At 34.1% G+C, this 23,858-nt stretch overlaps 1 protein-coding gene across 2 annotated transcripts in view; it reads right to left on the reverse strand.

Annotated features, from left to right (window-relative positions):
- The window catches only part of LOC126878662 (COP9 signalosome complex subunit 2), a 110,336-nt gene that overhangs the window by 7,540 nt on the left and 78,938 nt on the right, over positions 1–23,858 (reverse strand). For both annotated transcript variants that reach the window (XM_050641503.1, XM_050641502.1), the window contains exons 6-7: positions 16,436–16,626; positions 4,725–4,866 (exon numbers count right to left, since the gene is read on the reverse strand). In XM_050641503.1, coding sequence (XP_050497460.1) covers positions 4,725–4,866; positions 16,436–16,626 — 333 coding nt within the window. The remainder of the gene's footprint in view (positions 1–4,724; positions 4,867–16,435; positions 16,627–23,858) is intronic.

Consider the following 23,858-nt stretch of genomic DNA (forward strand, 5'->3'; position numbering starts at 1 on the left):
AAATACAAGACAAAACGTACAAGAAAGATGCCAGATATCCCTTATAAGTGTAAACGAGTGGGAAACATACTTTAGAAACCTATTGCAAGAGAATAGACAGGAATATGTAAGGCAAACCATCATCGCCCCAAACAACCTGGAACAACTAGAAGATATAACTATTCGAGAACTAGAACTAACGTTAAGAGAAATGAAAAACAATAAAGCTCCTGGTCCCGGAGGTATTCCAATTGAACTCATTAAGCACAGCACGACACAGGCAAAAGAAATTTTAGTTGAAATATTCAACGGATGCCTTTCAGGCAATAGTGGCGTGCCCTCTGAGTGGAAAAACTCCATAACTACCCCTATATACAAAAAGGGTGGTAGAAAAAATTGTAATAATTACAGAGGCATTAGTGTGACCAGCTCAGTTGGAAGACTGTACGGACGAATAATAAAGAAACGGATAGAAAAGGAGTGGCAAGATTCCGAAGAACAAAGTGGATTTAGGGCAGGTAGATCATGCACAGATAACATTTTCTGCATAAGGCAATTACTAGAAAAACGTTCTGCTAGAAATCTAGAAACTCACATGGTATTTGTAGACTTAAAAAAAGCATACGATACCGTTCCCAGAGGAAAAATGTTTGAGGTATTACAACAAACCACTTTAAATAGAAAATACATCCAAACAATAAAAGATCTCTATGCTAATGCAACAACAGCAATTAAAATTGGAACGAAACTTTCAAATACCTTTGAAACTTCGAAAGGCCTTTTGCAGGGATGCTGTCTGTCGCCCACTTTATTTAAAATTTACCTTACACATGTGTTAAAATATTGGACTAGGAAATGCCAAACAATGGGGATACCAGTAGGAGATTCTTATTTGTATACGTTGCTATTTGCTGACGACCAAGTTGTGATTGCTGCTGATAAAGATGACGCCAGTTACATGATTAGAAAATTGAAAGAGGAGTACCAAAAATGGGGTTTGGAAATGAGCATGGAGAAAACTGAATACCTTGTAGTCGGAGGTGATACTGAAGACTTAGAATTAGAAGGGGAATACATAAAAGGATGTGATGAATTTAAATATCTAGGTTCAATTTTTGACAAAAACTCCACATGCGATCAAGATATAGAATATCGAATAAGCCAAGGAAGAAAAGCTATAAAACAGCTAAATGGCATTTGGTGGAGTACAGGACTGCAAAATCAGACAAAGAAAAAAATCTACCAAACTATCGTGGAAGGAATTGTCCTGTACAACTCGGAAGTGTGGGAAGTAAAAGACCGACAAAATAAAAGACTTCAAGCTTTAGAAATGGACGCGCTTAGAAGAAGCTGCAGAATATCTAAACTGCAGCATATCCCAAACGAAGAAATAAAAGAAAGAATGGAAGTAGAAAAGGATATTATAGACAGAATAGAACAAAAAAGATTAATATGGTACGGGCATGTCCAGAGAATGGGACCAACAAGATGGCCCAAGAAAATGATCCAGTATGTACCACCCGAGAGAAGAAAAAGAGGCAGACCGAAGAGAACATGGATACAAGATGTAGAGAAAGCAATGAACAGTAGACAACTCAACGAGGAAGATATTCGTGACCGAAAAGCATGGCGAATAGGATGCGGGAAACGGCGAATGCTGTAGAACACCCGATATATATATATAGAAATGAAATTTCACACACGATTATATGAAGAGTGTATCAGCATAATCACATACAATTATACTAAATTTACAATCAAGATGCAGTAGAAATAAACAAACCAAGATACGTTAAATGCTACTAGGAGCACTCCTGAATCATAATTTACAATGTATAAACTTTGGAAATCATGATTTGGGGTTTACAATGTATATAAAGTATTTTTCAGCTAACAAGACCGCTTTGCAATTAAATGCTGATAAGTTTATTACTAGCGGAGCAGATAAGCGGCGATATATTTTACACTACCTTTATGAATAAAATTCTACTGGTCTGTTATTTCAATCTGCACTCCACAACAAGTTATTGTTTATTGGTTTTAATATTTTATTGCAATAGTACGAGTACGGAATATTTATTTAAACAGTGAATTTATTACATGTTATTTTTTTAAATTTCTTCTGAGGTAGTAGGTTTACCAATAATCAAAGTTATGCCTTTACAAGAACATATTATTTGAAAAATAAGGAGTATATATGTGTCATAATAAATGTAATCTCCTTTATTCACACTTTAAAAATTTGTTTAGTATGTATGTATTTCTTAAAGGCACACCATCATTGAAAAATGATTCATGCTATTTAAAAATATCTTTCTGTTAACGACACTGTTATCGACAAAGTAGATCAAATTTAAACTTGTCATCATATTACACTTCTGTGTTGTTTAATAATTTAGCAAAATACATAATCAGCAAAAATCTTATTTGAAACATGCGAACGGTTTTTGCAATCACAATCAATGCAGTGTTTATGCCTGTTATTATAGCATTGGCTGTTAAATAATTTGTGTTCGATTGTTTCGTTTGTTGTACAACCCTCGTCCTTTTCAGGGTGTAGTAGTTGTATGGTTGTATAAAAGTACATACCTATTTTTTTTATAGTAGTGTAGTGAAGCGGTACTTTAAAGTAAAATGAATAATTTGGAGAAACGTAGAGTGTTGTCTCCAGAAGAACGGCGTTTAGTTGTTCTGAAAGTCGAAAGTTATTTCAATTTGGAAAAAAATAATATGGGTCCATTGGCATCTGTTATGGCTGTTCAGAAACGCACATGTGATGCTTGCGGTATCTCAGAGAGGACATTCCGAAGAATTAATAACATGAGTGAGGATGAAATAAATAAAGTAAGCAAGAGAAATCGTCGACATCCAAAAACTTTAGATTTGCACCAGTCAATTAAACTTGAAATTAAAAATATTATATACAATATGTATAAAGCCAAAGAACATGTAACAATTAGTGCTGTGTTACAAAAAATTAAAGACAAGGAACTGTGTGATATTAGTTTAACAAGTTTGTGGAGAGTGCTGAAACATTTAGGTTTTCGATATAAAAAGACAAATAATAGACAAGTATTGTGTGAACTCTCTAATGTTGTTTCAAAACGGTGGCATTTTTTAAGAAAATATATGAACAATAAAACGTCTGATAGTCCGAGGCAAGTTGTATTTTTAGACGAAACTTGGATTTTCGCTAAAGGAAATATGTCAAAATCATCCTGGCAAGATGGCACCACGAAATGTTATTCTTCTAATCGTTCCGGTAATGGTAAACGCTACATTATACTTCATGCTGGAAATGATGAGGGTTTTATTCCGGACGCTAGTTTAATTTTTTCGTCCACAAAGAATACAGGTGATTACCATGGACATATGGATGCAAATATTTTTGAAGAATAGTTTGAAGAAAATTTGTTGAAAAAATTGGAGCGACCATCCATAATAGTGTTGGATAATACCACTCCAGAGTAGAAGAGAGATTTCCTTCAAGCAGCTGGACAAAAGAAGAAATACAGTTGTGGTTGACAGAAAAGAAAATTTATCACAGTGACATATTTTTAAAAGTTGCTTTACTTCAAAGGTGTGGAGAGCACAAAATTCAAAAGAAATTTGTTACTGACCAAATGGCTCTTAAATATGGCCATGAAGTTCTTCGACTTCCGCCCTACCATTGCCACTATAATGCAATTGAGTTAGTTTGGGGTATAGCTAAAAACTTTTATGATAAACATGCATCCAAAACAACAGATGGCGCTAGCGTTCTTAGTTTATTGAAAGAATCGCTAGAACAAATAAAAGCAGTACAATGGCAAAATTGTATTAGACATACGGAAGACATAATCGTTAAGTCTTTTCAAACCGAGCGAGTTATAAATGAGGTGCGGCCTCTAATTATTCGGATAGACAATTCAGATAGTGACGACTCTGATAGTGAAATATCAGACAGTGAATAGGACAAATCGTTTTGCTAAAAAGAAGTGTTTCGGGAATTCAATTCGAACTTTGCGGTGTGTTTTAGTTAAACGATAAAGTACCTTCGGTCTAATTACTGGAGTGCATACTTTCAATAGCTTTGGTATTAATTACTGGACTACACGTGTTTAAACTTTTTGTTTTGTTGAAAACTCGGAAGTGATTTAGTGCCAATTTGTTTCAAGGTTATATTTAATACAGTGTCTGCAGAAACCAAAGTCTTGGATGTATTTTATTCAAATTTGGACATACCAGCAACTTGGCAAGTATTTTCCAATTTTACTGCATGCAAAATCATTCGTATAATTTTCACTCTACGCAAAATAGAGGCTTATAGAGACCTTGATGAACATTTGATGTCGATAAATAATTTCGAGTAATCGAAATATTCCGTCCCACTTCTTTTAACACGCCCTGTATATACATATTATAATTATTTTATTTGCCTTTGATACAGTAAAATCTAATATTATTACTGAACATAAAATACAGGAAATTAAATATTTTTACTTTTCAAGCGATCGGAATTAAATATTAACGCCCCACTGTTTGAGGCCCACTGATCATATCTTAATTACATATCGGCCGTCAAAGGGTAAAAGGACTTAACATTGTAAATTATGATTTGGGAGTGCTCCTAGTAGCATTTAACGTGTCTTGGTTTGTTTATTTCTACTGCATCTTGATTGTAAATATAGGCTAGTAGCAACGTACCCTCTTATCGAACCGCAAATTTTATTGAACTACTTTGAAAAATTATAAATTATACTTACTTATCTAATATACAGGATACTAATAAACTCTCTACTTCAGAAACATCAATATTCAGTTCTGTAGAAATAAAAGGTATTCGTATTCTAGTATAGGGTTTGATAAGTTTGATCAAAACTTGAGTTCGTATATTACGTAGTAAGTCTAAAACAAAAATAGTTAAGTTATACAGGGTGTTTCAAAAAAAGGTAACCCCGTCTCTAGGGTAGGTAAAAAACTGAAAAATAATTGGGGTTTGCTTAGTAAAAAATTTTTGTAACGCCATCCGTTTTCAAGATACAGGGCGTTGAAGAAAAAAAATTTACGCATTTTTTACGATTCTGCCGAAACTACTGGCAACATTGTAATGAAATTTTATACAAATATGTTTTGGAAGCTGATACATCCCATGAATTTGTTTTTATATTTGATTCTTATAGAGGGCGCTAGTTACACGGATCGTACTAAGTATTAGTCAATATAACTTTTTTAAGAGTATAATTATTAATCAAAATTTCAAGTAAACTTAAAAATCATTCAATTTTACACGAAAAAGGTACTCTTGGTAAAACTCGATACTGTGTACCGTTTTAAACCGTTTTTACCCTGTAATGATAAAGTTCTAATAGGTATACCTCTATTTTCTCCAAGTGTGCCATGGAAATCTGACATTTATTGATTGTTATGACGATAAATCAACAATAATTAGAGTTTTTAAACCTTGTTTCAATTTTTCAATTTTCAAAAATGCGTAAAATTTTTCTTTCTTCAAGGCCCTGTATCTAGAAAACGGATGGCGTTACAAAAATTTTTTACTAAGCAAACCCCAATTATTTTTCAGTTTTTTACCTACTCTAGAGACGGGGTTACCTTTTTTGAAACACCCTGTATAGGTACATCTTAAATATACATCTTCATGAAACACCATATACAGGGTGGTATTTAAGTAATTGTACAAAAAGAAACACTACACTTTAAAATAATACGATTTCAGCCAACTTGCTTTAATAAAATGTTGATATTAAGAACGATACAAGGTGTTAAACGTTGAAAATAATTTTTTTAATTATGTGAAATTATAATTTGATCCATACTTTGATATAGCTGATAGAGGAATATGTGGTATAAATTTGCGTTTAACTTTTTTGCTCTTCCAGTTAGCTTCGTGTCAAAAAATATTAAACATATTTAAACATACAGGGTGTTTGGTAAAGAATGGGCCATGTCTTAACCTAAAGGCTGTATGACACTATACATTTTCTTGTATCATTTCTAATATCGTTTCTGATATGTCAAAAAAATTCATAGTGTCATACACAGATACAAGAAACGATATCAGAAACGATACAAGAATTTGTGTCAGGCACAGATTATTGTATAAGAACTGCGCCAATTTCTGCGCAAAGAGCAAAAACGTAAAACCTGCTGGTAAAACATCTAAAATGTCATAATTACTTACTCATAATGGCGGCTGAAATGAAAATGGGATAATGTATTGATGAATTTATTTGTGTTTTTGTAGGTATTATTTATAAATCTTTTATTGATACTTAATATACCGTTTGGTATGGACTACTGTTCTACTAATAACCATATATTTAGCTCCTAGTAAAGTTCAAACTATAAATTTAGGTTTCATGGTGCATAATTTTTTAATAGACGAAAATACAATAGTTCCTAATTAGGATCAAACTGAAGATAATTCTAATGCAAATATTTTAGCACACATATCAAAACAAAATAAAAACACAAATAATCAACCTCAGTCAACGTAAAATTCTGGTTAACATTAAAATGTTAATTATATAAAAGTTTATAAATTTTATAAAATATTTAAAATCAGCTGTGTCTGTAGATGCAGTACTACCATAACGTGACACAGGGTGACAAACAAAATTTCGACCAATCACGTGCCGAATTTCATACAATTTTCGATACAAGAACTTGCATAGTGTCATACAGGGCACAAATGTACGTACAAGAAATGATACAAGAAAATGTATACAAGAAACGATATCAGAAACGATATTAGAAATGATACAAGAAAATGCATAGTGTCATACAGCCTTTAGATTCCTGAGATTAAAATAGGTCGATTTAAGCTAACTTACCTTAGTACGAAAGTTGATATTAACCGAAATACAAGATGTCAAAGTTGAATATTTCCTGTCAGACATGGGATAATAACACGAAATTTGGTAAGCGGGGGTTTTTTGAGATGCGAAATCTAAATTCGCCACCCAAAATGATGTATTTCCCAGAGGTATTTCACATACGTCTTTCAGCGCTCATTTAATACGTTCAATTTTTTTTATCCCCTCACTCTACATTATGTACTTTTTGAATCAAAATTTTTTACTTAAGCCCTTCGTGCCGGACCGTCATTCGGCAAGTCGGCTCCTGTATACGGATTCGAGCGCTTACCGAGCGGCTTCGCGCGGTCGGTTAAAATACAGTACCACACTACAACTAATTAAAGTTAATGTAATAATAACACTTATTTTAGAAATAAAACTATTTTTATTAAATTTATTATTCTACATAGTATGTGAGTTAAATTAAATTTTATCCATAAAAAACCATTTTAAACAAAAATTATTAAAAAAGATAAACAAGATAATTCGTATGGAATCCCCCAGATTATTTTGTGCTCGATATGGTCCCAGTCTCCTAATATGGGAAATTCCATCCGAATTATCTTGCAAGGGATAGTAAGGTAAGTTGTAAACAGCAGCACAGTAAATTCACCTCCCACACCATCCCATCAGTCAAACATCCAAACAACCTTATCATCAATAAAATTAACTAAATCTAATCTCCCTCTGGACATCACCCACTTTTGGGCGTTGTTTCCCAGCTTTTAGATTTGAATAAGGTAATTCGGACAGAACAAAAATACCTGAAATATGATGAAGATGGTGGCACCGCCTTATGGCCAACGAAAACTCATGATGCACCCGTGTGCATCACCTTACTGAGCGGACAGGCAAGCATGATGCACACGGGTGCATCACCGTACCGAAGGGGTTAAAAAAGGTATACTACAATTATCTCGCTAAACCCAACCGTTTTCGAGATAAACGCATTTTAAATCTGCGATACATGATTTTTTGCATAGTATCATTGTAGTTAGACCCGAACAATAAACTTGAAACCATAATAGTTGTGCCAGTTCTCATATTTATGTCATTGTATCACAAATTCCATTTGAAGAAATTTGCGATACATTTTTGGAAAGTTTTGTGGTTTTAAGGTATTTGTCGGGTGTAACTACAATGATATTATGCAAAAAATAATTATGTTGCCTCGCAGATTTAAAATGAGTTTATCTCGAGAACGGTTGAGTTTAGCGACATGAATGTAGTAAAACTTTTTTAAGTAAAAATGTTAAGAGAATAAAAGTTTTGATTCCAAAAGTATGTCATCATCATCATATGGTACTACATTAGAGGGTCTTGACCTTCTCAAGCTTTCTACGCCATTCTGTTCTGTCCCTTGCTTGCATTTTTCAGTTGCCGACTCCGATCTTCTCGGCATCTTGTGTTACCCCGTCCATCCACCTCAGCTTTGGTCTACCCCGTCTTCTCATTTCCACGGGTTGAGCTGATAGAATCTTTTTTATCATGTTCGATTCAGGGGCCCGGGCTACATGTCCTGCCCACTGCAGGCGGTTTCGCTTAATTATAGTGATAATATCTTTTCCACCAAACGTATGCTTGTAGATATTCTGCAGTTCAAAGTTATATCTACGCCTCCATATTCCGTTCTCACAGACCGCTTCGAATATCTTGCGTAGCACCTTTCTTTCAAAAATTGATAGAGCGGATTCATCTGTTTTAGTTAGCGCGCATGCCTCTGATCCATATGTATGTGAGGATGGGGACTATCAATGTTCTATACAGCCTTATACGAGTTTTTGAGACAGACGTTTGTTACCTAAGTACTTTGATAGACTATGATAACACCTGTTTGCAATTATTATTCGTCTTTTAATTTCCCCTGATGTGTTATTATTGGGGTTAACTGATGTCCCTAGATATATCAACTCTTTGACCGCTTCGAAGTTTTGGTCAATGATGATTAGATCTGCGTCAACATTTCCAGCTCTTGTGTTTGTGTTAGTCGCCATGAATTTGGTTTTATTTAGATTTATATGTAACCCCATTCGTTCTGCTGCTGCTAGCTCGGTTAGGATTTCCGCAGTTCTCGCTCTGGTTCTTGTTATAATCCAAAAGTATGTAAAGTGGGTAATAAAAAAAAATTTAACCTATTAAATGAGCGCTGAAAGGCGTATGTGTCGCCCTCTGGGTGATACATCATTTTTGGTGGCGAATTTAGATTTCAAGTCACCAAAAACCCCCCGACTTTACAAATTTCGTGTTATTATCCCATACCTGTTTGTAAATATTCAAGAATAGATAAAATAAAAGTTTAACTTTGACACCCTGTATTTCGGTTATTATCAATTTTTGTACTAAGGTAAGTTAGCTTAAATCGACCTACTTTAACCTCAGGAATCTAAGGTTAAGCTATGACCCATTTTTTACCAAACACCCTGTATAGCCTCCGGAGGGTTAAATAACGAATGGACGTATTCTATTTATTAGATTATAGTTAAAATTAAAACTGCAATGAGCTTGGTTCTAGAGCACTTGAAGCTTGGGTTAGACGCTTAAAATTTAGGTTTTTTTTATCTATTTTAATAATTCGTTGAATTTAAATACTGCAGAATAATCAAACAGATGAAAGAAATCATTACCGACAACGTGTGGTGGATTACTTATGAAGCAAGAGGTTCAATTTTTAGGCGGTAAAAAATAGTTAAAGGCTCAGGCTTTACATATAGAACCACCTTCACCTACATTTTTAGGTAATTTAATATTGTCAGGCAAAAGTACTATCAGTTTACAAATGAAAAAAGTGTGATTTTCAAAAAACTGGCGATTTTTAACAGCTGCATCTTCGAATATACTAGAAAGACTTGAATTCACAAATTTGCTCACTTGAAAGGTATTTAAAAACCCTTTCATTTGCTGCTTTCCACATTTTTTTTCCTCGTTTAGTTAAATTTTGACATATATGCTTAAAATCACAAGATTTTGTAAGATTTCTTTTCGATCTTTTTAACCTATAAAACACAACGTGTCTATACGGTTTTGAGAATTATTTCATTAAAAATTTGAAATTATAACAACAGAAATAAGACTTTGTGCGATAAAATTGGCCCAATGGGCTCGGAGATCTAGCTCTTCAAATATAGCGTAAAGAATGCTATTTTGACCCTTCCGAAGGGCATATCTCAGGCCTAAGGTCACCTAGAGGGCTAAAAAATAGCTATTTAAGGTACAACCCAGTGGCGGTTGGTATATAAGTGCTGCGGAGCTGCAGAACCACCAAAATAATCCAAACAAAATTACTTTGAAAATTAAATAAAAAATATCACTACTTATAAAATCTAAGTTCATTTAGATGGTTTTCGTGCATGGCCGCCTTTATTTTAATCTGTCGTCCGTCGCATCTCATGGCGATAGCAAGTCCCACTTATTTGACCGGACCGGTGCTACTCCGAGCTGTGAACTGTTAAAGATATCCCCGATAACACCCGCTCAACCCTCGCCTACACTTTTCAGGCGACGACTGAAAGCAATATTTGAGCTGCATTTGTCGCAGTTCGAACTAGTGTGTACAAACCTACGTTTATTGTAATTTTAAATAATCGGTGATCGCGACGCGACGACTGTTAAAATAAGTTGTCCTGCACGTAATTCGGTATTTATATTAAGTATATGAGAATAAAAGTGCTGTTCAGGATGGATGTTATTTATAATTTGATTAATGTTAAGAGATTCTTTAAATATTCTTATGACGAAAAACTAGAATTAAAATGCAAAGGTCGTCCTTTGCCGGATATTAAAATCGAAAAAGAAGGATCAAGCCGAGGGAAAAATTACAAACGACAATTTAATTGCGATATTTATACGAGAAATAGTTGGATATGTGGCTGCAACAGAAAAACGCTCTTTTCTGTTTTCCTTGTGTACTCTTTGGAGGTGATAAGTCATGGACGCAAGTTGGTGTAACAGACTTAGTACATTTAAGTGATAAAATAAAAAAGCACGAAACTTCTAAGCATCATTTGCACAATCAAATGGAATATGCTTTATTAGGCTCCGTGAATATTAAAGAACAGTTAGATTCTGCATACTGGATAAATATTCAAAAATTCAATGAAGCTGTAACAAAAAATAGGTATGTTCTCTCAAAAATTATAGACTGCATGAAATTTTGTAGTGTTTTCGAATTGGCGCTTCGGGGACACGACGAGACAAACATCCGAAAATCCTGGAATTTTTCGCGGCCTCATAAATTTTACTGCTGAATTGGATAGAACTTTAGCACAACACTTGGAAGAATCGACGGTTTTTAAGGGCATTTCTAAAGAAATTCAAAATGATATTTTGGACTGCATGTTGGAATTATGCCAGGATAAAATTTTGGAGGAAATTCGGGAATCTCCATATCTAGCTATCATGGCCGACGAGACTACAGACATTTCAGCAAAATCACAAATGGTTGTAGTATTTAGATATTGTCGAAATGGAGCACCGGTAGAACGATTTTGGACATATTTGGTACCTTCAAAATTAAATGCAGATACTTTAAGCAAAAACATTTTCAGTGTTTTGGATCCTATCCTGGAAAACTCAAATAATAAACTAATTGTTCAGAGTTATGATGGGGCAGCGGTCATGTGTGGACAGCACGCAGGAGTTCAAGCCAGAATCAAAGAAAAATATCCATTTGCTCATTTTGTACAATGTTACGCGCATCAACTAAATTTAATAATGTCTAAGGCTTGTTCCGAAAACTCTCAAGTTAGACTTTTTTTTGTAAATTTAAATGAAATCCCTACCTTTTTTAAAAATTCGCCACAACGAGTGGCAGTTTTAGATAAAATCGTCCAAAAGAAAATTCCTCATGGCGCTCCAACTCGCTGGAATTTCAATATTCGAACTGTTAATGTTGTGTTTGAACATCGATCTTCTTTTATCGAATGTATGGAAGAAATAGAAGAATCGTTTGATAAGGCAGCTGTCTGTAGTTCAGCGTCTTCCATTCGAAGAATACTAGTGGATCAAAATTTTGTTTTTTGGTTAACATTTTTCCATCGCATAATGCCACAAGTAGACGTTTTGTATAATGCCCTTCAAAAGACTAAAACGGATCCTTTGGAAATCAATAAAAAGGTGACAGATTTCGAAAGATACATGAATTCAGTTAGAAATTCAATAGATGATACCATTGACCAAGGTTCTAGTTTATGCGTTGAAACATTACCAACTAAAAGGTTACGGAAGGATAACAGTCCAGTAGATCATCGGAGAGCATCTATCGAAGTTTGTGATATAATCATAAATTGTGCAAATGATAGATTTGCTTTTAAAAATCACCTACTTGCAACTTCATTGCTTTATCCTGAGCAATTTGATAATTATTGTGCTAATTTCCCAGATGATAATTTAAGCCTGACTTGCGCGTCATATCCAAATTTAGATAGGGAGCGCTTGAAGACTGAATTATCTGTTATTTATTTTAGAAGAGACTGTAGAGACATTAATGGGGCAATACCTTTTTTAAAATTTTTAATTGAAAATAATTTAACAGAGCCTTTTCAAGAAACTGTAAAACTGCTTCAAATTCTAATTACAGTGCCCATGAGTACGGCAGAAGCTGAAAGGTGCTTTTCGAGTTTAAAACGGATTAAAACATTCTTGAGAAATTCCATGACTGAAGACCGACTTGTAGCATTAACCATGTTGTCAGTAGAAAAAACACTTATAAAAGAAATACCAAACTTTAATGAAAAAGTTATAGACAAGTTTGCTTTAAAAAAAAATCGACGAATCGAGCTTATTTATAAAAAAAAATAATATATTTGGCTCTGTGTGTAGTTAGTTCGTAAGACCCTATAATGCAATTATTGTTGTGGCGATTTTGTTTGTAGTGTTTTTTCGTTTGCATTCCTTAGTTTCGCGTATTTATCGATAAAATTCTACTAAAAACATAAACTATAAAACAATTACTAGTGTGCCATAATGTACCATTGCTATTTTTGATATAATTGGATTTATCTTCAATTTGAAAAGAAGAAAATCGGTAAGTTCTTTATTATTTTTTAATAGATATATAATGAATAAATATATGGTGTAAAATATCAAACTAAAAGCCTCGTTGTAAAATACAACGATTAAAAGATATTGAATTAAAAAAAACCAAAAAATACTGCAGAACTACCAAATTTTTGAGTCACCAGCCGCCACTGTACAACCATATCTAAAATTTGATAAAAATCCGCGGAACCGCCTCCCAAAATTAAAAATATTGCTCATAGATAATATACCGGGTGGTAAATCGTCAAATGGGCCATACGAAAGTCAATAAGAAATTCTAAATTGGTGAATTCCAACTTCCCTAATTATTTTACATCAGAAATCATGAGGAACTACATATTTGTAGAGAACTAAAATCTATATTAAATACAAATGTTAGATAAATACAAATGTCTTTAGGTCTATGAGGATCATTTCGATGTGAGTATTTATTTAATTAGGCATTTAAGAAGACATTTTCTATTTCAAGAAAAAATATTAGTTGTCGTTTCATGAAATGTGCCTACTTAAACTTGTTTATTGGTTGCAGTTGGAACAAGACATGGATAACTATATATAATTCAAGCTTATGCGTGGTTCCAAAATTATTAGGTAAGGTGTTGTCCCGCACATATTTGATTGTCAACCAGACACAAAACGAGCTCTTTCTTAGCCTGTGAGGGAAGCAGCCCTTGAAAGGGTTAAACAAAAGGCTTCTTGAAGATGCCGCTTCTACATCTAAGCCTGTTCTAGAGAACAATGATGATAAGAGACAGTGTGATCCTAATTTCACAAATTTAGTTCAATCGGGACCTGAATTAAATTAACCAGCATTACCTAAAAAACGGTATCTCAATAAAGGTATTCAGTGTAAACAAAGGAGTGTTACAGTCGGGTTGTCGCAATTGAAAATACATAATAAGGATGCAAGAACTTCACCTATAAAAGACTTGAAACATTATTTGAAGATAAAAAAAGTAAATCAGGAAGTTCTGTATTTGAATATAATATCGTAAAATGGGGTGACTTTGACCGATTTTGTACTTTAATCCTATAAAAATCATATTTTAAATTTTGCTACATTTTTCTATATGCAAATATGTTATGGGTTTAGGCGTCTACTTTCAGTAGCTTAGATTATAATTACAAGAAAATAATCATGACTTAGAAAAAAAAAAATAAAAAATGCCTTTGGTCAAGTTCACCCCATCTGGGAGGAAGTTGACCGTATATGCATTTTGCCTGTAAAATTATTTTTCTTTTAAGTGGGGTTAATTTGACCGTTTTTTAAACCATTTTTTCTTAATTCGTTATATCGGTGGATTTAACAACCCTTGGAATATAATTTATTTTTTTTTAATTAAAAATGAATTCTTAGATATTTATAAATTTGAATCGTTAAAAATAATTTTAAAAATTATACAGGGTGGCTGAAGTATATCACAATAGATATTTTTCTATGTTTTCGGTCAAATTCACCCCAGCGGTCAAAGTAACCCCATTTTACGGTAGTGAATATTAGTGGTAGTGGTACAATGAAAGTGATTCTGTATCTTGTGATAAAGATGCGAAAGAAGAGGAAGCAAAACAATTTAAAAGTTTGTCTCTGAATTGTACGGTGATGAAGTTTCAATACAGACCTAGATTGTATAGGTTTCATTTTATACGTATTAGTTAATGGAAAAATATTGTAAAATAAAAACAATGCATCTATTTTTAACTCTAAAAAAGATAAGAACAGGACACACATTTATGTCTCTTGGAGATTATTTCGCCATAAGCGAAAGAAATGCTTCGGTAATATTTGCAAAATCTGTTCCATTAATTAGTAAATATTTAAGATCTTGTACTTTTAATCCCCAAGTTAGTTGAATTTAATTAAACTTACCCTTAGCATGTAAATTAAGACAATTAAGATGTACTATACAATCCCCAGAATAACCTAATCGCTTTGTTTTGAAAAACCCTCGTGAGTAATAGTAATTATGCGTTTTAAACCCTTTAGAAAGTAGCAATTTCGAAAGATTTATAAATTTCACTTTGAAACTAAATAAACTGATTGTAGAACTATACAAGAATACAAATACTACCTGGTAATTTCCAATTAAATACGATTAAAATGTAATATACAGGGTGTAACAAAAATACAAGTCATAAATTTAATCACATATTCTGGGACCAAAAATAGTTCGATTGAACCTAACTTACCTTAGTGCAAATGTGCACATAAAAAAAGTAACAGCCCTTTGAAGTTACAAAATGAAAATCGATTTTTTCCAATATATCGAAAACTATTAGAGATCTTTTATTGAAAACAGACATGTGGCATTCTTATGGTAGTAGTATCTTAAGAAAAAATTATAGTGAAATTTGGACACCCCATAAAAATTTTATGGGGGTTTCGTTCCTTTAACCCCCCCCCCAAACTTTTGTGTACGTTCCAATTTAATTATTATTGTAGTACCATTAGTTAAACACAATATTTTAAAAACTTTTTTGCCTCTCTGTACTTTTTCGAAAAGCCAGTTTTTATCGAGATATTTTGAATATTTGTCAAATCCACCACATATTTGTATATGGCTAAGTACGATTATGGAGACTTGGTAATAATATGAAAATTTATTTATGATTTACATTTTTAGGTATATTTTGAACCATATTAAAAAAGAAGTAATATCTCGATAAAGTGCCTTCTCGAAAAAATATAAAGAGGCAAAAAAGTTTTAAAAACACTGTGTTTAACTAATGGTACCGCAGTAAAAGTTTAATTGGAACATACACAAACATTTGGGGGGTTTAAAGGAACAAGACCCCCATAAAATTTTTATGTAAACATATTAAAAAACAAGCAGCAACTCGATAAAAACTGCCTTATAGAAAAAATACTAAGAGGCAAAAAAGTTTTAGAAATATTGAATTTAACTAATGGTACCACAATAATAATTTAATTGGAACGTACACAAAAGTTTGGGGGGGTTTAAGGGAACAAAACCCCCATAAAATTTTTATGGGGTGCACAAATTTCACTATAATTCTTTTTTAAGATGTTCCTGCCATAAGAATGCCACATGTCCACTTTCAATAAAAAATCTCTAATAGTTTTCGATACATTCGAAAAAATCGATTTTCATTTTGTAACTTCAAAGGGGTGTAACTTTTTTATGTGCATATTTGTACTAACGTAAATTAGGTTCATTCGAACTATTTTTGGTCTCAAAATATGTGATTTAATTTATGACCTGTATTTTCGTTACACCCCTAATACTCTAATCGCATTTCTGTCGACTCGTAGCCCGCTTACTCGTGGTCCGTGACGTCAGACCAATAGAAGGACGTTCAAGCTCCTACTAAGAGATTTGAATAACATAGCATTTTCAAAGCCTCGTAATAAACGTATGGGTTAAAAATATTTGTTTTTTTTTTGTATGCAAGCGTTTTAAGATCATGTTACCTTATGTTTTATAATATTGTTTTAATATTTAAAAATTTATGCAAGTTTCCTATTTAGAATTTCCCACTGAGTTTCCTATGGCCCGTGTGACGTTTCACAACCCGGTATATTAAGTACACTTGTATATAATTACCTTCAATATGTTCTCTAATGAATGGATCATCCATAATATTTTGTCTATTTTGCCTTAAAATCGATTCAAATTCGCTGATATCATTATTCTGATAAGCAGTCACCAAATTCGTCATTGCTAATATTTCTGGATCATTTTTATATGGTTTTGCTTCTTGACAATCAAAGGGATTTATACCAGATTTCATTAACCTAAAATTTTGAAAATAAAGTATTATGTGCTAAAAATACACGCTATATAAATATATAGTATATGCTAAAATTAAGTTTAACCACTTTTTATTTACATTTAACCTTACAAGAATCCTCCCTCTTACAACATTCTTGAATTTATAATTGAGGGGCCCAGATGCTAAGGGGTACAAGTGATAAAATGGTTCAATTGAGAAAAACGAAGTCAAAGTTAAATTTACATAGTAAATTCTACAGCAAATTAATCACTTATAAACTTTAAAAAACCTATACAGAAGTAAAAACTTCAAATTGTATTTTGGTATAAAATCGTTTATTTAAAAACTATCTAAAAGTCATCCACATGGATTGCAAAACGTTTTCGTTCTGAACAGAACATCTTCAGTGCATTCCGCAAAGTAGTTGTAACTAGCACACCAATGAAGGTGGTAACTTCATAATATATGGCTTACATTATAAATTTTAATAAAATATTGTGACTATAAGTCGATGTTAAAAGATTAAATTATGTATGTGCCTACAGAGCAACATGCTTCCCTGCTCGAAAAAACTAGGTACTTGCCATTTCAATTAGCACAGACCAACTGTTGGTTCTGTTGGCTGAGGAAGACGCTGATCTGCTGTTCACGTGGGCTCAAAATGGTCTGACTCAGCCATGTTGTCTTTATAAATTAATAAAAGAATTTAGATGTGATTCTATTCACTGTAAAGGGTTATTACCCTATATCTGTGGCTTTTGCCCAGTATTCATGTTTTTTGTTGTGTTGTTAAGCAATTGCTCTTCTATGAAGGTATTTTAAGAGGACGAAGCTCTGATGATGGCACGTTATGTGTTGAAAGTACTTAGCTGATATAAAATATATTTTTTACACACTATCAAAAGTTTTTTGAAAACATACACCTGTTTGCCGTTTTGACCTATTCAGAAGTGTGTACAAGTCTTGCAGTCTTTTCCAATTTCCAATCTGAGATTTGCCGACGACACCGTTCTGATCGCAGAAACACTTGAAGAGCTACAGACATTGTTGAATAAGATAGCAGACTGCAGTCAAGAATATGGACTATCTTTGATCATAAAGAAAACTAAATTTATGGTAATATCGAAATCAACACGAACTGTCCAAAATTTATATTTACACAATGAAATTATCGATCGAGTTAGCAAATACAAATATTTAGGCACTTTTATGAATGAAAACAACGATAGCTCAGCAGAAATCAAAATAAGAATAAAAAAAGCCAGATCCATATTCACTAAAATGAAGAGAGTGTTCTGTGGAAGAGATTTGAGCCTTGAAATGAAACTTCGTTTGATGAGATGTTACGTACTTTCTGTGCTGTTCTACGGAATGGAGTCATGGACGCTGAAAAAGATTGATACCAAAAAATTAGAGGCATTTGAACTCTGGATGTATCGCAGAATCTTGAGAATATCATGGACGGAGAGAGTCACAAACGTCGAGGTCTTGAGAAGAATGAATAAAGAAAAGGAAGTCATATTTACGATCAAAAAACGAAAACTTCAATACTTGGGACACATTACAAGAGGCGAAAGATATGAACTGCTTCGAATAATTATGCAGGGAAAGATAGCAGGAAAAAGGTCCATAGGAAGAAGACGAAACTCCTGGCTGAAGAATCTACGGGAATGGTATAGCTGTAGCAACAACGAATTGTTTCAGTCAGCAGTTTCGAAAATACGTACAGTCCTGATGATCGCCAACCTTCGGAACGAAGATGGCACTTGAAGAAGAAGATAACTCGAAGAATTCGACTACGAAGTCATATACAAAAAAGGAAAATTCAATACCAACTTCTTCTTTATGTGCCGTCTTCTACCGAAGGTTGGCGACCATCAAACGATAGGTTTCTCTGTTTTGTGCCGCATGTATTATGTTCGCAGCTTCTGGTATTTGAAACCATTCTCTCAAGTTTCTCAGCCAGGATTTTTTCTTTCTGTCCAAACCTCTTCTACCTTCAATCTTGCCTTCCACGATAAGCTGTAGCAGACTGTACTTATCATTACGGAACACATGGCCCAGGTATGACGCTTTCCTCCTTTTAACAGTTGTTAACAATTCCACCTCTTTACCCATTCGTCTCAATACCTCTGTGTTGGTCACTCTGTCTGTCCAAGGTATTCTCAGTATGCGTCGATACAGCCTCATTTCTAGGCCGCTAACTTCTTTATAGTTGCTGCTGTTAACGTCCACCCTTCTACTCCGTAAAGTAGCGTAGAGAGTACGTAGTATTTCGTGGCGCGCCATCGGAGGTTAATGCTTAGGTTGCGGTTGCTTAAGAGCTTTCTCATTTTTATGAATTTGGATCTTGCTATTTCAATTCGGATCCTAATCTCTACGTCTGGGTCCCACTTATCATTAACTGTATATCCCAGATATTTAAATCGGTGTACTCTTTCAATACGTTCGGCTTCAATATTCAGGTCGATGTGTTGAATGTTCTTTTTACTGATCACCATAAATTTAGTTTTCTTTCTATTGATCTTCAGTCCAAATCGGTTGCCAGTTGTATTTACTCTATTTAGCATCATCTGTAAATCTTCGATGTTATCGGCCAGTATAACAGTATCATCTGCATATCGAAAATTACTTATTGGTACGCCATTAATCTTAATGCCCTCATTGTACTCTTCCAGTGCCTCTAGAAATATTTGTTCCGTGTACAGGTTGAAAAGCAGTGGCGAAAAAATACAGCCCTGTCTAACCCCTCTAGAAATGGTTATGTTTTCACTCACCATATGTCCATTATTTATGTGGGCTGTTTGATTCCAATATAGATTTTTTATAATCTGGATGTCCTTAGTGTCAAGTCCTGAAAGATGTAATAGTTCTATAAGTTTGTCATGTTTGATAGTATCGAATGCTTTCTCATAGTCGATAAAACAGGCGTAAACATCTTTCTATTCATCCAGGCATTTTTGAATCAAGACTTGTATTGCAAATAGGGGCTCTCGAGTTCCAAAACCGCATCTAAAACCGAACTGTGTTTTACTTATGCTGTGTTCTAATTTTGCTCGTGCATTATATACCAACGCTGATGCAATATCCCGTATTGAAATCTACACTAAAGAAATAAACACCTTTGATGAGCACATGGAAGAAATAATCAGCCTATTATCCAGAAAAGAAGATGACGACATATCCATGGTCAACCACCCAAGATCAGTATGCGATTCAGATGAAGTAATTCCTATGGATAACTTAGACGAAATTATTAAAGAAAACCAAACATCCGGCCTAACTGCAGAAGAAATGAAAGTAATAGATGAAATTCTACAAGAACAAAATAAAAAAATTGAAAGTCAGCCAACAAGTTCTCTATATCAACAAGACAACAACACAGACGGTACCCAGCATTCTACAGAAGAAAACCTAATACTCGGAATTCCAATCAGCGAAAGACGATTGAACTGTTACAACAATCAAATCATATTCAAATTGGTAAACTACAATCCTGCAAAACCTATAACAGAACAGTGCTTCGTAACAAAGAAAAGAATGCACGCCAACTCGACAAAAGCGACCTAAAAAATGATATTTTCAACTTCTTCAAAAATTACGTTGACACAAAAAAGAAATACGCCATCCTATTCGAAACTGATAAGCTCTACCAGACTGTCTGCAACATACTTCGTGAAACATTCAAGAATTCTACATTTGATCTTGTCAAATGCAACAACCTCTTAGAAGATATAAACAGTACAGAGAGACAGAAAACCATCGTACAAGACTACCATCAAGGAAAAACAAACCGTAGAGGAATTAACGAAACAGAAATTCAAATCAGAAAACACTATTATTAGCCAACGTTGAAAAAGGATATAGAATATATTAATCTCTGTGATACTTGTCAAACAAACAAATACGACAGAAATCTTGAAAAACCGAAGTTTATGTTAACCCAAACACCAACGAAACTACTGAAAATTGTTCACGTAGACACATTCCAAGCAGCAGGACAAAAATTCCTTACCATCATTGACGCATTTTCAAAATACGGACAAGCATACCCAATAGAAGGATCAAACGCGATCAACATTTTAAACGCATTCCTGTTATTCATCACACATCATGGACTACCACATATGATAATTTCGGACAGTGGAACTAAAATGGACTTGTTCAAGAATTCGTGGACACTCACAAGATTCTAATCCACTACACAACACCTGATAACCCGCAATCCAATGGAATGGTCGAGCGCTTTCACTCCACAATCATAGAGCACCTTCGAATATTAAAAGAAAAAAAGAAAACACTTAACATAAAAGACCAGATGCTTTACGCCATTATGGCATACAACAACTCTATCCACTCAGCTACCAAACAGAAGCCCATCAACGTTCTCAATGGTTACATAGATGCCCAAGATCCATTCGACATTGACATTAATAGAACACTTATAAATAATTACACACAGGAGCACAGATTGAAAACAAAAGATATGTATAAAGAAATAAATAAGAAATTGCAAGAGAGCAAACAGAAAAATATTGAAAAATTGAACGAAAAACAATACTCACCTATAACATATAAACCAAGCACGAAAATCTACACTCGAAAAACAGTAAAACGAAAAAAATTGCTCCCCAGATTTTCATCCAAAATAGTCAAAAATAACAATCCTCTCACTATTAGGTTTGTTCGTAGAACGATCAGCAACCGTTGCCAACCGTCAGACGCAAGCGCGTTCGTAGTCTACGAACTCGAACTGTTAACTGCGCAGCGCTAACTGTTAACTGCGCATGCGTCTGATGGTTGGCAACGGTTGCTGATCGATTGGATCGTACTACGAACAAACCTATTGATACCCAAGATACTACGGTGCACAAGAAGAACATTAAACATCAACCACCAATGAAAACTAACCCCAAAAATACTTTACAGATGTATCTCAGTAACAGCCCAACAAGTGAAGATCCAGGACCTTCGAGACAATCCAGGGATCCTTCCTGTTAAGATCGGAGAAGCCAGAATCCAAACTAGCACTCATGCACTATTTCATCCACTATTTCCAATTAGAACCAATAGCACAAGAAATCGAAACATTAGAATCTCAATATCAAACTACAACCACAGCTATAGAAAATGGACTCAGCCAACCGTACTTCGAAAGTCTACAGAACTTCGACCAAACATTACAATATCTCCTCAAAACAGCCCAAGAGAAACTCGACTCAATCTATCCAGCAACCAGAAATAAAAGAGGTCTTATCAATGGCTTAGGAAGTATTATAAAATCCATATCAGGAAACTTAGATCAAGAAGATGCAGTAAGATATGATGCTGCAATTCAGACACTTGAACTTAATCAACAGAATATTATTAACAACATCAACAACCAATTAAGCCTTAATAAGAAAATAATGAACAACTATAACGAGACAGTAACGTTGCTAACCCACAATCAAGAGATAATAGCAGCAGAAACCAACAGAATCCGAACAGATTTAAACCAATTCGTCTTTGATTTCAACCACTACATGCAAGTTCGAAACGTTTTAGACCAGATGAATTTAGCCTTACAAACTATCATACAAATATTAGATCACCTACAGACAGCAATTACGTTTGCAAAAATCAAAACTCTTCACAATGGACTTATAAAACCAGACGAAATCAGATGGACTATCCAGAAGATGCTAGAACATCATCCAGCTTCTCAGCTACCACACCTCCAAGAAGAAGATCTGATGAGATACTACGAGATAGTATGCTAGAACATCATCCAGCTTCTCAGCTAACACACCTCCAAGAAGAAGATCTGATGAGATACTACGAGATAGTCAAAGTAGATGGTTACTATTCCAACCATTCTCTAGTCTTTATCTTACATTTCCCCATTCTTCATTGCAAAGATAATTATTCCACCTGGGCCATATTTAGTTTCTAATTCGGAACTTTTCCAATACATGGACCTACCATGCAGAAAAAGCGAACCAAAGAAATTCATCTGTCCAGAGAAGTTCCCACAAGAAAATACAGAAACCGATGACTGCATAAATCAAATCCTAAAATTATCCAACGACGCCGCTCAATGTCAAAACGTGCCGATCACAATTAGCACAATTACCCAAGAAGTATCTGAAGCCCACTATATTGCTGTTTTTCTAAAAGCTACTAAAATTTCCACCCACTGTTATACTTCCAAAATTGAAGTACTAGAAGGAACATTCCTGATAGAACTACCCCCAGGATGCGAGTTCAGAACCAACAACGAAGTTTACATCAACTCCAAAGCAACAATAAAAGAAGAACCGTTAACCCTGCCAAAGATCAAAATTAAATTCCAAGGAGAAGATCCAACAGTGAAGCCTCTAAAGTTAGACAGAATCCAATTAGATGAACTGCATAAACTCTCAACCGAAGAAGAAAGACTCCAACCCGGGTCCCTAACAACAATGGACCATTATCATCTGTGGACACCACCAATATATTTCCTGCCAATTACCCTTATCATTCTCCTGGTTTACAAATTACGAGTTATGGAAAAAGAAGAAAATGAAAGAAGACGAAGAAGCAGAGGATGCAGCCGATCCGGAACCAATGCCTTCAGTTTTGTTCACCCCTCACAAAACTTCTCAAGGGGATGGATAAATTATGGTGCAATAACCCCAGAGGTCAGCGATCTCAATCAGCAGTTTTATCTTTTATATTCAGCATTTTGATTTTATATAAAAGTAATATCATTGTAATTAATTTCAGTTATTTTCAATCAATTCAAAGTGAAGTATATTTGTAAAAGTTAATAAAGGGTCTTTTTAAAAAATACCTTAGTGAGTTTAAACCTTTAAGTCACGGGACCCCCTATGTTGCGACTAGATTAAAATGTAAATGCATCGAAAAATCCGGGTAGCACCCAGGGGCCTGATTCTAATTCATTTCGATGTCATAATTTAATTTCGACTTCGCCATGACAGTCGCAATTTACAGCGATTCTTATTCATTTCGATATTAGTTCCAACTGGGGATATTAACGTTATCATTTTGACACTGCTCAGAATTTGGGTTGGTCCTCCTGTTTATTGGATTTATTCCACCGCAACGTTTGTTGATAGTCTGGGCAAATTATCGAAAAAATGTCATTTTGGGAAAAGTTATTTACCAGCTATTTTATTGCTAAAATCGAACCTTAAGATTGCATATATATTAGTAATATGGGGTATGGCAAGTCCGCAGAAAGTGTGTTATTTTATTTATAAACAAATTAGC

This window comes from Diabrotica virgifera, chromosome 10, assembly GCF_917563875.1.
Source record: "Diabrotica virgifera virgifera chromosome 10, PGI_DIABVI_V3a".
NCBI classification, from domain to species: Eukaryota; Metazoa; Arthropoda; class Insecta; order Coleoptera; family Chrysomelidae; genus Diabrotica; species Diabrotica virgifera.